Source organism: Quercus robur, chromosome 8 (assembly GCF_932294415.1).
Source record: "Quercus robur chromosome 8, dhQueRobu3.1, whole genome shotgun sequence".
NCBI lineage: Eukaryota > Viridiplantae > Streptophyta > Magnoliopsida > Fagales > Fagaceae > Quercus > Quercus robur.
In genome coordinates this window covers 19,018,278-19,032,873 of record NC_065541.1, presented here as the reverse complement: position 1 = coordinate 19,032,873, position 14,596 = coordinate 19,018,278, and the positions used below count along the sequence as shown (strand labels likewise).

General features: G+C 39.6%; 1 protein-coding gene across 5 annotated transcripts; it reads right to left on the bottom strand.

The window, feature by feature from the left end:
- Positions 1-10,401: 10,401 nt before the first annotated feature.
- LOC126694903 (uncharacterized) lies at positions 10,402-14,279 on the bottom strand. 5 transcript variants are annotated; one of them, XM_050391441.1, is made up of 3 exons: positions 13,748-14,279; positions 13,471-13,585; positions 10,402-10,815 (listed from the first exon to the last, which is right to left on the bottom strand). In XM_050391441.1, exons 1-3 carry the CDS (start codon positions 14,216-14,218, stop codon positions 10,547-10,549), a joined length of 855 nt encoding a protein of 284 aa, XP_050247398.1. In that variant the 5' UTR covers positions 14,219-14,279; the 3' UTR covers positions 10,402-10,546. The 5 variants fall into 5 exon arrangements, with proteins under 5 accessions (XP_050247398.1, XP_050247399.1, XP_050247400.1 ...); XM_050391442.1 differs by having other exon boundaries at positions 13,471-13,747; positions 13,910-14,279; XM_050391443.1 differs by having other exon boundaries at positions 13,471-13,747; positions 14,072-14,279.
- Between the last annotated feature and the right edge of the window lie 317 nt (positions 14,280-14,596).

The window sequence follows — 14,596 nt, the reverse complement described above, 5'->3', positions numbered from 1 at the left end:
TCAGTTCTTCGAACTGTTGGAAGACTCTGTCGGCATGACTTCGTGCCTAGTCTTCTTACCTCATTTGTTTTATGGGTTTCCTGTTGGATTTTCGGCCTTGTTTATTATTTTCCAAGCCCCGTCAGCTTGGTGACCGTCCAGTTATCTGTTCCGTCTGCTGAAGCCCGTTGGTTGACAACTTTGTTGGTTGGTCGCACCGTTTAATGGTCGTCAATCTTCAAAAAAAAAATTTAGCCATCTTACGGGCTTAGTGCAAGTCCATGGGCTCCATATCGGCCCGATCGTGTCTGGTGAGACCGTTAATTTTTCTTATCCGTATGGTGATTGCTTCACCATTTAAGACTGTCAGCTTTTTTTTTTTTTTTTTTTTTTTATAGCTTTGGCCTTGATGACTGTCATCTTTGTAGATCTTTTGGTTTGAGGGCCTTGTCCATATGATGATAGCTTCATCTATGGGACCGCCAGCTTTCTGGCCTTAGCTTTTGCTGATCTTGTCATCTTAGTGGGTCCGTTGGTTTTAGGACCCCGTCCACATGATGATAGCTTCATCTATGGGACCGTCAGCTTTTTGGCCTTAGCTTTTGCTGATCTTGTCATCTTAGTGGGTCCGTTGGTTTTAGGACCCCGTCCACATGATGATAGCTTCATCTATGGGACCGTTAGCTTTTTGGCCTTAGCTTTTGCTGATCTTTTCATCTTAGTGGATCCGTTGGTTTTAGGACCCTGTCCACATGATGATTGCTTCATCTATGGGACCATCAGCTTTTTAGTCCGTGCGTTATGGACTTGGTCGTTTGGTTTGTTCACTTTTACGAACTTAGTTGCCCATTCTGTGGATTCTAAGCCGTAGATTTCTAAAATAGATACATCAGCAATTTTGAATAAACTCCTCTTATTGCCATGCATTTGTAAATAAAAGTAATTAAAACCAAATCCTGCCCTTTGGGCTAAAAAAACTATTGTTGCAAAAAAAAAAAACTAAAGTAAATGATAATTCTGAGGAGTGAGACTAAAGTTTGCTGGAAATAAAAAAGGGTTGATCTTCATGCTGCCGCTCCTACTGGTAATACTTTCGTAGGTGCTCGGTGTTCCATGGGTGTGGCAGTTTCTTTCCTTCCAACGTCTCTAGATGGTATGTGTCTTTCCTCTGCCACGATGTAACTCTGTAAGGTCCTTCCCAATTGGGGCCAAGTTTCCCTTGGGTAAGGTCCCTAGCGGAGCCCATGACCTTTCTAAGAACAAGATCTCCAACTTGGAAATCCCTGTGTCGGACCCGAGAGTTGTAGTGTTTGGTCATGCGGTCCTGGTACCTAGCGAGCCTTTGTTCTGCTGTTGCTCTGATCTCGTCTACTAGGTTGAGCTATAGTCGCATAGCCTCCTCATTTTTGTTCTCATCGTGGTTGTGCACCCTGTAGCTTGTGAGCCCAACTTCTGCTGGGATGACCGCTTCGCCTCCGTACGTCAGTCGGAATGGTGTCTCTCCTGTAGGTGTCCTTGCCGTCGTCCTGTATGCCCATAATATGCTCGGCAATTCATCGGGCCATATACCCTTTGCCCCCTCGAGCCGAGTCTTGATAATCTTGAGCAAGGATCGGTTCGTTACTTCGACCTGGCCATTAGCTTGAGGGTGGGTGAGGGAGGAGTAGTGGTTCTTTATTCCTAGCTGTGAGTAGAAATCCCAAAAGGGGTCGTTGTCGAATTGCCTTCCGTTGTCCGAGACAAAGACTCTAGGAATGCCAAACCTACATATGATGCATCTCCAAACAAAGCTTCGCACGTTCTTCTCTATTATTGTGGCCAATGCTTCAGCTTCCACCCACTTTGTGAAGTAGTCAATGCCAACCACCAGGAACTTCAGCTGTCGTACTGCTATAGGGAAGGCTCCCATAATGTCTAACCCCCATTGCGCGAATGGCCATGGGGCCATCATCGGGGTCAACTCTTCAGCTGGTTGTCTAATGATATTGCTGAACCTTTGGCATTTGTCATAGGTCCTGACGTAGGCTTCGGCGTCCTTCTGCATGGTGGGCCAATAGTACCCTGCTCGTATAAGCTTGTGTACCAATGATCTGGATCCTGAGTGGTTTCTGCAGATTCCTTCATGTACCTCTCTCATGACGTAATCTGCCTCTTCCGTACCCAAGCATCTCAAATATGGTTGGGAGAAGCCTCTTTTATACAGGACGTCTTTTATCATGACGAACCTCGCCGCCCGGACCTTAAGTTTCCTTGCGGCCTCCTTCTCGTTTGGTAAGACCCCGTCTTTCTAATATGAGACTATCGGTGTGGTCCAGCTGTTTTCGGAGCATATTTCCTGCACGTTGCTGGGATCTATTAGCAGAGAAAGCTGAACGAAAGAGAGTACATTACCCAGGATGACCAATTGTTCTGCTGAAGCGGCCTTTGTGAGGCGGTCGGTTCGTTCGTTTTCTCCTCTAGGAATTTGGACAACTTTAGCTTCCAGGTCATCCACTCTTGCCCTTACTTCATCAAGGTATTTCTTCATCCTTTCGCCCTTGCACTCGTAGTCTCCATTTATTTGGTTAGTGATGACCTGAGAGTTGCAGTAGATGACTACCCTTGCGGCTCCTACTGCTTTGGCGAGGTCGAGCCCTGCTATCAGCGCTTCATACTCCGATTCATTGTTGGTAGCGGGGAAGTCGAGACGGACCATACATTCAATGGCGTCTCCTTCGGGAGATATTAGCACAATGTCGGCCCCTCCGGCTTGTTTGTTGGACGATCCGTCCGTATATATGCTCCAATGAGGGGACTCTTCTGCCCCCTTGTCTTCATCATGGGTGAATTCAGCTATGAAGTCTGCGACGACCTATCCCTTGATGGCGGTTCACGAGCGGTACTGGATATCAAACTCGCTCAGTTCTATAGCCCACAACGCCAATCGACCCGCAGCTTCGGGATTGCTCATTGCCCGTCGTAACGGCTTATCGGTCAGAACGTTTACCATATGGGCTTGAAAGTACGATTTGAGCTTGCGGGCTACCGTCACTAACGCAAAGGCGAGTTTTTCCATAAGCGAATATCTTTCTTCAGCACCGCGAAGCGCTCGGCTTGCATAGTACACGGGCCTTTGTACTTTTTCTTCTTCTCTGACTAAGGCAGCACTCACAGTTGCAGGGGAAACGGCTAAATAGAGAAAAAGCTCCTCTCTTGGCTGTGATGGGCTCAGCAGCGGTGGGGAGGAGAGGTAAGCTTTCAATTCTTCAAATGCTTGCTGGCATTCGGCAGTCCACTCGAAAGATTTCTTTAGCGTTCGGAAGAAGGGTAGACACTTATCCGTTGCCCTTGATACGAATCTATTCAGTGCTGCTATTTTTCCGTTAAGGCTTTGCACCTCCTTCACATTCCTCGGTGGTGTCATCTCCATGATCGCCCGGATCTTGTCCGGGTTTGCCTCAATTCCCCTTTGGAACACCATGAATCCTAAAAAATTTCCTGCCGTAACTCCAAAGGCACATTTTTCTGGATTGAGCTTCATGTTGAAGGAGAGAAGCGTGTCGAATGTTTCTTTGAGATCTGCCAGATGATCTTCCTCTCTCTGGCTCTTTACTAGCATGTCGTCCACGTAAACCTGGACATTCCTCCCAATCTGTCGTGCGAACATTTTGTTCATTAGTCTTTGGTATGTTGCTCCTGCGTTCTTCAGGCCGAAGGGCATCACTTTGTAACAGAAGAGGCCTTGACTGGTGACAAACGACGTCTTTTCCTGATCAGTTCGCACATTCTGATTTGGTTGTACCCTGAGAAAGTGTCCATGAAGCTCAGCAACTGATGTCGGGCCATTGAGTCTACAAGTACATCGACTCTGGGGAGGGGGTAGCTATCTTTGGGGCAGGCCTTGTTAAGGTCGGTAAAGTCCACACACATCCGCCATTTCCCGCTCGCTTTTTTGACCATTACCACATTTGCTAACCAGTCGGGATAGTACACTTCCCTGATGAAGTTTGCTTCCTGTAGCTTTCGTACTTCTTCTGCTATGGCTCGGTCTCGCTCGGGGGCGAACACCCTCTTCTTTTGTCGGATAGGTGGAAAGGCAGGCGATACGTTCAATCGGTGCACCCTGACTGAAGGATCTATCCCCGGCATATCTTCATGACCCCAGGCGAACACATCTCGATTGCCTCTAAGGAAGGTAATGAGTTCCTGACGGATAGCGGGGTGAACGAGTGTTCCAATTTTGGTCGTTCGGCCAGGATCGGAACTGTCAAGGGGTATCTCTTCAAACTTTTCTACTGGCTCCGTTACTGTCCGGTGCTCTTCTATACTTAAAGCCTAAACCTGATCTTCCATTTCCATCATGGCCACGTAGTATTCGCGCGCGGCCATCTGACTTCCTCGTAGCTCCCCTACTCCATAGTCGATTGGGAACTTAATCATCAGGTGGTAGGTGGAAGTTATCGCCTTCCATGAATTAAGCGTGGGTCGTCTGATGATAGCGTTGTAGGCAAACGAGCAATCGACCACCAAGAATGTCACGTCCCTGATTATCTGCTGAGGGTAATCACCTACTATTACGGACAATGTGACCGCACCTAGAGGGAATACCCGGCTCCCTCTGAAGCCAACGAGCGGGGCATTTGTCGGAACCAACCGCTCCCTGTCGATCCTCATCTGTTGGAATGCTGGGTAGTATAAAATATCTGCTGAACTGCCATTGTTGACCAGCACTCGGTGCATGTTGTATTCTTCCACCCGCAAGCTGACGACTATCGCATCGTCATGTGGATGGTGAAGGCATCGTGCGTCTTCTTCTGAGAACCCGATTATGAGGCCTTCTCTTCGTGCTATCTTCGGCACGACTTCCGTCAACTGAACATTCTGTACCATCTGAAGGTAGGTCTTGCAGGCCTTCTTGGATGACCTGGCGACAGTCGTTCCTCCTACGATCATCCTTATGTCCCCTATCGGGGGCCTCGGTCACTCGTTATCCCGTCGAGGGTGTTGGTCTTGTGCGGGAGGATCCACCTTCTCCTTGCTAACGAATTTCTACAGTTTTCCTTGTCTGATAAGGGCCTCAATTTGCTGCTTGAGGTCATAGCAATCAGCAGTATCGTGACCATGGTCGCGGTGGAAACGGCAATACTTATCCCTAGAACGTTTGTTGGGATCACTCTTTAGCTTTCCCGGGAATGTCAAAGCCTCCTCGTCCTTGATCTGCAGAAGGACTTGATCTATCGGGGCTATCAACGGAGTGAAGTTCGTGAATCTTCCTCCCAGGGGCTTAGGGCGCCTCTCGTCCCTTCGGTCTCCTGTTCTTGTCTTCTTTCGGCCTTGGTCCTGCCGAGTTTCTTCTTGCCTTTCTCTTTTCCTAGGCCTCTCTTCTCGGGCTAAGAGCGCGTCTTCAGCGTTCATATACTTTGTGGCACGATAAAGTACTTCTGACATGGTTTTTGGGTCGTTTTTGTATAGGGAGAACAAAAACTTACCCTTCTTCAAGCCATTTGTGAATGACGCAACAAGTATCTTATCTTCGGCTTCGTCGATCGAGAGCGCCTCCTTGTTGAATCGGGATATGTAGGCTCTTAGAGTTTCATCCTCTCACTGCTTCATGCTCATCAAGCAAGCCGTAGACTTCTTGTACCGATGGCTTCCAATGAAGTGTGCGGTAAACTGAGCGCTGAGCTTTTTGAAGGTGCTGATGGAGTTCGGTGTCAATCGGCTGAACCATATTCTCGCTGCGCCCTTCAGCGTTGTAGGGAAGGCCCTACACATGATGGCGTCCGCTACTCCTTGAAGGTGCATTAGGGTCTTGAAGGTCTCCAGGTGGTCCAGTGGGTCCTTGACTCCGTCATAACTGTCTATCTGCGGCATGCGGAACTTACTCGGTAAAGGGTAGGAGTTAACGGTGGCGGTGAACGGCGAGTCAGTTCGGTTGACAAGTTCGTCAAGATCGCTTGATACTCGCCCCTTGAGAGCGTTCATCATAACCTCCATTTGCTCCTTCATGGCCTGCATCTCCGCAATAATAAGTGGCGGAGTGGTTTCTGCGAGGGAGGGGATGCTTATGTTCTGTCGTTCTGGTTTGCTCGGGGCGTTGCTGGCCTGGGGTCCCTCCTGGTTTCTTCTGTCGGCGCTGGTTCCTTCTTGATCTACTCCTTGGTTGTCTGGTGCAGCGTACTTTTGGCGCAATTGCTCTTCTAGGTCGCGGTTTTGTTGGGTGAGGCGTTCCACGGCCGCGGCGAGAGTCTTGACTTGCTTCTCGAGGGTGGTTCTTCTTCTTAAATGTCGTTAGTGGTTGCCATTGAGCGGGTGAGCACCATGCGACTTTTGTGCGGGAAGCGGTAATATGACTTTACACTACGCGGTTCCCACAGACGGCGTCAACTGATGATGCCGAAGATACCACCAGTAAGCTGCATAGTCCTCGCGCACTACAAACGGCACCTGCACAATGAAAAGAAAGGACCTAGCAGAGAGTACCGGTGTGGTACCGGCCAAACACCCTCCGAAGGTCAAGTCAGAATTATTCTCACTGCTCTAGAGTGCTAGAGAGGGTCAATTATGCGTACCTTGGTTTGTGAGGGAGCATGGTTTTTATAGTAGTAGGGCTTGCCCCCTTTTCCTTGGAGTAGAAGTCTTTTCCTTATAGGAGTCTCCTTGGGCGTATTTTACGGGATTCTTTCCATATAGGAGTCCTTAGGTTTCATGTAGCGTGGGGAGCAAGTTATTTACTTATACACACAAACGTGGTGATCAAGCATTCAATGACTGACACCGTCAGTCTATGTTGTTCCGTCAGATCAAGCACCGTCAGCTTCAGGATGTCGAGCAGCTTTATGGTACTATATGTGGAGTTCCTTCACTCTATAACGCCGTCCGCTCTTTAGAAATGCTGACGGCGAAACATGTCCCGTCACCTTAGTCCACTTATTTTATCCTCATCAAAGCCAAATCCCCAAATTAGCAACAAATGTTTAGAATTTAGACTGATTGACTGTAGTCATGCTACTGCTCTTACAAAGAAAAAAAAACACATGAGTAGCCAAGAAGATAATCCGAAGCAACCGTTCTTGCTAAAAATGCTAAACTTTTGGTTGGAAGAAACTAAGAAATGTAGAAGCAAGTAAGGAAGCAATTGTTTGGACTTGCTTTTCAGGTCAATGCAGTGCAGGACAAGGGGAGACATAACTGGAATCACCTACTTTAGTGGAAGATGCTGGGAAATTAATTGCCATGGTAGGGTAATGTTGATTTGTAGAGGTCAAAAATTGGATGACGTGCTTGCCTATTAATTATATGAAAAGCGACAATGCTGCTACAGTATTCTGTACTGTAAATTTTGGTTTTGTGAGTCATTCTCTTTTGTCCGTCTGTGGAGGACTGAACTCTGCTATCTACACTTTACTGTTTTGTGTTTATCTCATCATTGTTTTATTATTATTTGGGCTTATCATTGCTTTATTTGGGCTTAAAAGAAAAACTTTCATCTTACTATTTGGTTTTGTGAGCCACTTTTTTTTTTTTTTTTTTTTTTTTTTTTTTTTTTTTTTTTTTTTTTTTTTTTTACAGTAACTACAGTGCCAAGTGGCACTATAGCTACAATAACTACAATTTTTTTTTTAATATTTATGTAAGCTAGTATATATATTATTATATTGACAAAATAAATTTCACAATATTTTCATAATTATTGACGTGCGTGAATACGCTAAAGCACTGTAGTTACAGGGTTTTAGTTTTGTGAACCACTTTTTTTTTTCTCTCTCTCCATGTTTTGAATAGTAACTACAGTGCCAAGTGGCACTCTACCGTAGCTACAATTATTTTATTTTACTTTATTTTATTTTATTTCAGTAATTGTGTTTTTTTTTTCCAAGTTTTGAACAGTAACTACAGTGCCAAGTGGCACTGTAGCTACCGTAGCTACAATTATTATTTTTTTTTTTTTCAGTAATCGATTTGTGTTTTTTTTTTTTCCTTTTAAATATTTATGTAAGCCGGTAAATATATTGTTATATTGACACAAAAAATTTCACAATATTTTCACAATTATTAACGTGTCAATTTCTTACAAATTGAAATAAAATAATAAAATATGAGACTGTAACCAACCACAACTAAAAATAAATGTTTTGAGAAAATGTTACAACACTTATTGTGCAATGCTTTTGGTTTATTCAACAAGCACAGTAGCTACAGTGCCTAAAGTTTTTTTTTTTTTTTCCCAGTAATTGGTTTGTGTTTTTTTTTTAAAAAAAAATATATATTTATGTAAGTTGGTATATATATTGTTATATTGGCACAAAAAATTTCACAATATTTTCACAATTATTTACGTGTTAATTTCTTACAAGCCAAAATAAAAGAATAAAATATGAGACTGTGACCAATCACAACTAAAAATAAATATTTTGAGAAAATGTTACAACACTTATTGTGTAGTGTTTTTAGTTTATTCAACTGGCACGGTAGCTACTGTGCCTAATTTTTTTTTTTTTTTAATATTTATGTAAGCTGATATATATATTGTTATTTTTACACAACAAACTTCACAGTATTTTCACAATTATTGACGTATCAATTTCTTACAAGTCGAAATAAAATAATAAAATATGGGACTGTGACCAACCACAACTAAAAATAAATGTTTTGAGATAATGTTACAACACTTATTGTTATCACAATATTTTCACAATTGTTAAGATCTTAGTTTCTTTTAGATCAAATAAAAAAATCCTAAGTCCGCAACATTTTAACATTAATTTCTACGGTGCCTAATGTTGTTGTTGTTTTTTTTTTTTTTTTAAATATTTATGTAAGCTAGCATATCTATTTAACTATATAAAAAGAACCAGAGGCTCATGAATAGTGTTTTTTTGGTTTATTCAATTAGTGAGGTGTACTTTTTTTTTTCCCCTCAAGTATGCCAGTGGTTTGAACTTTGTTTTTGTTTTTGTTTTTTGTTTTTTTTTAAGATCTTTATATGTTTACTTTGTACTTGCAATGCAAGTTTACATTGTAAATATATAAAAGTGGTTAATATTATACATATTTGCACAAAAAATGGTAAATATTGTACAAATTTTTGAAAATGTGTACAAAATTTGCCAATTTTTTTGTGTCTACAATATAAATTTACATTGTAATTAAGTACAATGTATACATAGAGATATTATGAAAATGTTGTGATGTGTCAATTCCTTATGGGTCAAAATAAAATAATAAAATATTAGACTGAGATCTGTCACCCTTTTATACGAATGAGATTAACTTTTTATGACATAATTATCAAAATTTTTAAAATTAATATATCTTTTGATTAATATAAATCTCTATATATTTTAAAAATCGAATGATTTATATTTTTATTTTGTGATACAAATAAAATCTAAAATTGATCATAATCATTACTTCTTTTTTTTCCCATGGCTAGCAGGTAGCTTACATGTGCTGCCCTGACTAGTGTTTTATAAAAGTAACTAATCAAATATTAATATTTATCCGACTTTCTGGACAATGATCTACATGGTAGAAATTAACATGAGATTTTTTATACTCCTATATATCTTTCTTTTGTTCCCTATTACTATCGATCAGTGCGTTAAGTAACTGCCTCGTGAGTCGTGCATTCTTTCCTCAAAGCTTCATTGATGTTCCGCTTTCAGTTCATGTATTTGCTTCATTTTCAGCCTCTTTTGTAACCTGTCTTTCTCAGTTTCTCTCCTCTTTTTGCACAGCAATCTGCACATGGTTAGTGAGAAACCCATAACGTGTGATGCGATTAGTGAAAATTACATTAAAAAATGGACTAAAGTACAGTTTTAGTCCTTAAATTTGGGTTTTTTGAGCGTTTTTATTTTTAATTATCTTATTAGAAAATGACATTAATAAGTTAAAATTAGAGTTTTCAGGGCTTTTTAATTCATCTAATAAAATGACGACATCATTTTCATCATACCATGTCATTTTAAATTATTTAATAATTTAAATTTTTAGGCTACAAAAATAATAGGAGCATCATTTTATTGAACAAACTAAGTACGCGTGGCAAGTTTATGTGGTACTTAACAAAAGATATGGATGGATGGGCAGTTGATGCAAACATAATAGAGCTTCAAAGAGTAAAATCTAAATTCTAAAACTTCAAGGTGTATAATCCAAACACCCCCAAACTTTAAGAGTGTAGTTTACAAATTTAGCCTTAAAGATTAGGATATTAACAACATAAATCATTCCTAATCACCCAATTCTGCCACATCGAAACAAAGGCCAAAGAGGTGGTTTAAAGGGGAGAGAGAGAGAGAGAGAGAGATAAATCCCTATTATCCAAATACTTAATAATAAATTCATCACTCCAATACTTAGCAACATATATCATTCCTAATCACACCCAATTTTGCCACAACTTAAAGCAAACACCAAAAGCGGGGGGGGGGGGGGGGGGGGTTTGTTTTCACAATAATTACACAAAATCTGAGACATACAATATTTATCATCCCAATAGTTAACAATTATTTCATCACTCCACCATCTTGTCTTGCCTTCTACTTAGAATTCATCCTAGTTATTCTAATGGTAGGAACTATCAAATCATCCAAAAATTCATGAAGTCTCCAATCACATCCTCTGTTTTTTCATCTACATTTGATTCGAAGGAAGAAGAGATATTCTCTAGCTTGAAATCATCAAAAGGCTTATGTATCTTTGCTCGTTCAATTAATTTCTTGCATTCTGTGATTTCTTCCTCCATTTTGCTTATCTTAGCTTGCAATGCCTTTGTCTCCACGTCATTACCCCCATACAACTTTTCATTATAGAGAGATTGCGAAACAATCTTATAAAATAACGTCCCACCTACAGATACAGTAGAAACACAAGAAGATTATGACAAAAGAACAAAATGTGGGAGGATAAGAATTCCAAAAACTAAGCATATAAGTATTTCATTTGAGATGCCAAGAGCTTATTAACTCAATTGACAATTCTTGGTGTTTATTGGATTCATTTAAAGTTCTCACTTCATTATATACAATTAAGAATTAAAAGGGTGTAATACATTATCCTTCAAGTATTGAGAAGTTGAAATATAGATGTATTGCGTTCAAGAATGGAAACTAACATGTTCAACATGTAATTCTTTTAATGAAGGAACCCAAAAAATCCTAGAAAAATAAACATGGTGGCTAAGCACTTTGTGAAAATAAAGAGTCTAGCCATGAAGCCAAAAACCCACTAGACATCCCATGTGTTAAACCTCACAATTCTAAACTGTGAATTTTAAGTTTGGGAGAATTATATGGTTGTTGAAAGGGATAAGTGACTTAATAAGAAGAGGAAGTGCATATTTATGTGATACTTTGACCGTTTTGTAATAAAAGATTACAGAGTATTAATTCATCCATGATAAGTAGAGACCATATCTTTCTTGAATGCACCATGTAGTTCCACGAGAAGAATGGTAACATAAGTATATATGCTAATCAAGAAACCAAAAAGTAGCAAAAGGTAAGAAAAAAGAACCTAATGGATTTTCGCCCAAAAATCTTGTAGTTTAGTGGCATTTCTTGATGTCCTTTATGAGGAAAACCAAGGTTCAAGTCCCCCTCCCCCACTTTCAACAATCAAATTATCAAATAACGTAATGTATTTTCACTTCAACAATGTTTATAAATGTGCAAAATGCCTAACGCCATATAACCAAATGTATGTAGAGTATTGATGGTGATGAAAATAGGTTGTTTGACAAACTAATTACTATCTATTATTTGATTGACTAATCCTTTATATTGGAATGGGTAAAGAGTTCTCCCTTGTAGCTTGTCATTCTCGCATAAATAGTGAAGAGAAATTTCATCAATACAAAGTAAATGTACATGCATCAACAAATGCAAAATGCACCAACCTAGAGTAATTTTTATCAAATTTTATCAACAAGTGCAAAATGCATGAACTTATATTTTTGTATTTGGAGTGTTGAAGATTTAAACGTGGAAACCTAATGGTTGGTTAGATAATTTTTGTTTTCCTTTTTGCGTGAGATTGAGATTTGTCTAAATCTAGATTTGTGAACATAGATATTTGTTTTGGTTGTTGGGATATAGATTTGAGGAAATCTGCTGTATTAGATTTGTGTTATTTTGTTTCTTTTTCTTTTTATTGGAGTACTATGAATGTTTTTTTGCCCATGTGCATAGACCTTAAACCTGGTCACCCGTCCAATGCTAGCCATCCAACCAAACGTAAGGTGCGGATAATTTCATTCAACCCTTCATTCCAGTAGCAGGTGAAAGAGTGTGCCATCCAAAAGGATCAAGTCGAGTGGCTGTTGTACACAAAATCCGATCTAACTCAACCCGTAAACATCCATATTTTTTGTTTACAACATTTTTTTTATAAATGATTAAACTTCATTGGGGAAACAAAATGATGGAATACAAAGAACCCAAGCACACAGGCAATGTGTGCTAAGGAAACAGGAAAACACCAAGTCTAAGACTCATGAATCGTACGTTTGTCAATCAAATTAAATAAAGAGATAAAAGTGAAAATACCTGCACTTATCCATTCAAATAAAATTTGGAAATAAGGATAGTTTATTTTTTCTATTACAATTTGCATTTGCAAATCGCAACTATTGGCAAAATCCCACTGCATATATTTTCATGCGCACAATACCACTCTATATCGATTATCGAATATCTTTCAACCGCACAATACCACTGTCCTATATCATGCTATAGCAAGAATATGTAACTGTCTTTCCCAATTCCTCTTCTCATCAACAAAAATTTTAATCAAGTTATCTCTAGAATTATTTTAGTTGATTTTTTTAATATATATCAATTTTCATTCATATTTGAGTCTATTCATTCAAAATAACATTCTTACTTCACTATATCAATGCCAAATTCTTGATTATATCTAATACTATGAAATCTAACTATAATGTACCAAGAACTAGATTTTTATTTTATTTTATTAATCATTATGATGATTTAACTTTTAAAAATTTAAGTATGGACAAATTAGAACTATTTATACATTTGATCAACACTAAACAATTTAGAAAGCAATATAACTTTGGATTCCAATAATGAATTTTCAATTCCCAAATAGTGTCCTTTCAAATCTATGGTTTTTTTTAATAGAAAATGCGGTTGCCTATATTAAGAGAGAAATTGTTGAGAAATGAAAACTTTAACTCAAATTTGATACTTGACTATTTTAGTTTTCTAAAAGTATTAAAGTTTAATTTTTTTTTTTTTTTTTTATTTGGCCACCAAAGTAAATTCTTGAGTTTATTATTAGAATGACAAGGACGACACCCGGACCAGGAAACCTACTTTCAAAGGTAAAATTATAAAGAAAAATGAAAAATATTTTACCAATTTGACTATATTTTAGCTGCAAACAAACACTTGAAATGGGAAAACACTTTCCCAAAAATATTTTAGGCGCATAAAAAAATTAGGGAGGGGGGTGATACTGTATGTAGTTGTAATGATAGACCTGGGATGGTTTTGAGGCCCTCCTCGCAAGCAAGAACCGCAGCGCTTTTAGCAAAGTTGGTGGCAATCCGACTGATCTCGGAACGGGCTTCCTCGTCTTGCATGGACTGGATCACCTTCGTCCTAACGACGTGTGATAGTGTATGTAGTTGTAATGACAGACCTGTGATGGTTTTCAGGCCCTCCTCGCGAGCAAGAACCGCAGCGCTTTTAGCAAAGTTGGTAGCAATCCGACCGATCTCGGAACGGGCTTCCTCGTCTTGCATGGACTGGATCACCTTTGTCCTAACGACCTGTAATAGTATATGTAGTTGTAATGATTGACCTGGGATGGTTTTGAGGCCCTCCTCGCAAGCAAGAACCGCAGCGCTTTCGGCAAAGTTGGTGGCAATCCGACCGATCTCGGAACGGGCTTCTTCATCTTGCATGGACTGGATCACCTTCGTCCTAACGACGTGTGATAGTGTATGTAGTTGTAATGACAGACCTGTGATGGTTTTCAGGCCCTCCTCGCGAGCAAGAACCGCAGCGCTTTTAGCAAAGTTGGTAGCAATCCGACCGATCTCGGAACTGGCTTCCTCATCTTGCATGGACTGGATCACCTTCGTCCTAACGACGTCATCAACCTTGGCAACAACAGCCCAGCCGTAACCGTAAGAGCTCAAACACCACCCCTTCACAGTCGTTAGATCAGGTGCGTTTTGTATCACCGATTTGCTTTTTGAGGAAATAAGGTCCCATTTCCCCATATGATCTCTATCTTTCTCAAAAAGCAGAATTTTTTTTTTTTTTTTTTTTTTTTTTTTTGAATACGAAACACAGAATGTGAAGGTTTTAATTTGGTCTAATGCTTCATGCCAAAGTAAAGTCTTATTAAGGTTCAGCTTTTTGAAAAAGTGCATAATGAAAAAGTGGAGTTTCAAAAAACTGAGTGTTTGGTAAAAGCTGTTAAAAAATGCATAATGAAAAAGCTAAGTATTTGGTAAAAACTGTTAAAAGTGGCTTTTTGAGGGGTAAATGACCAAAAAAGACAATGTATATATAAGGGAATTTATTTCATACTTTTTTTTTTTTAATGTGAGTTTGTTTCATACTTAAATCAATTGTTTCATCATACTTAAATCAAT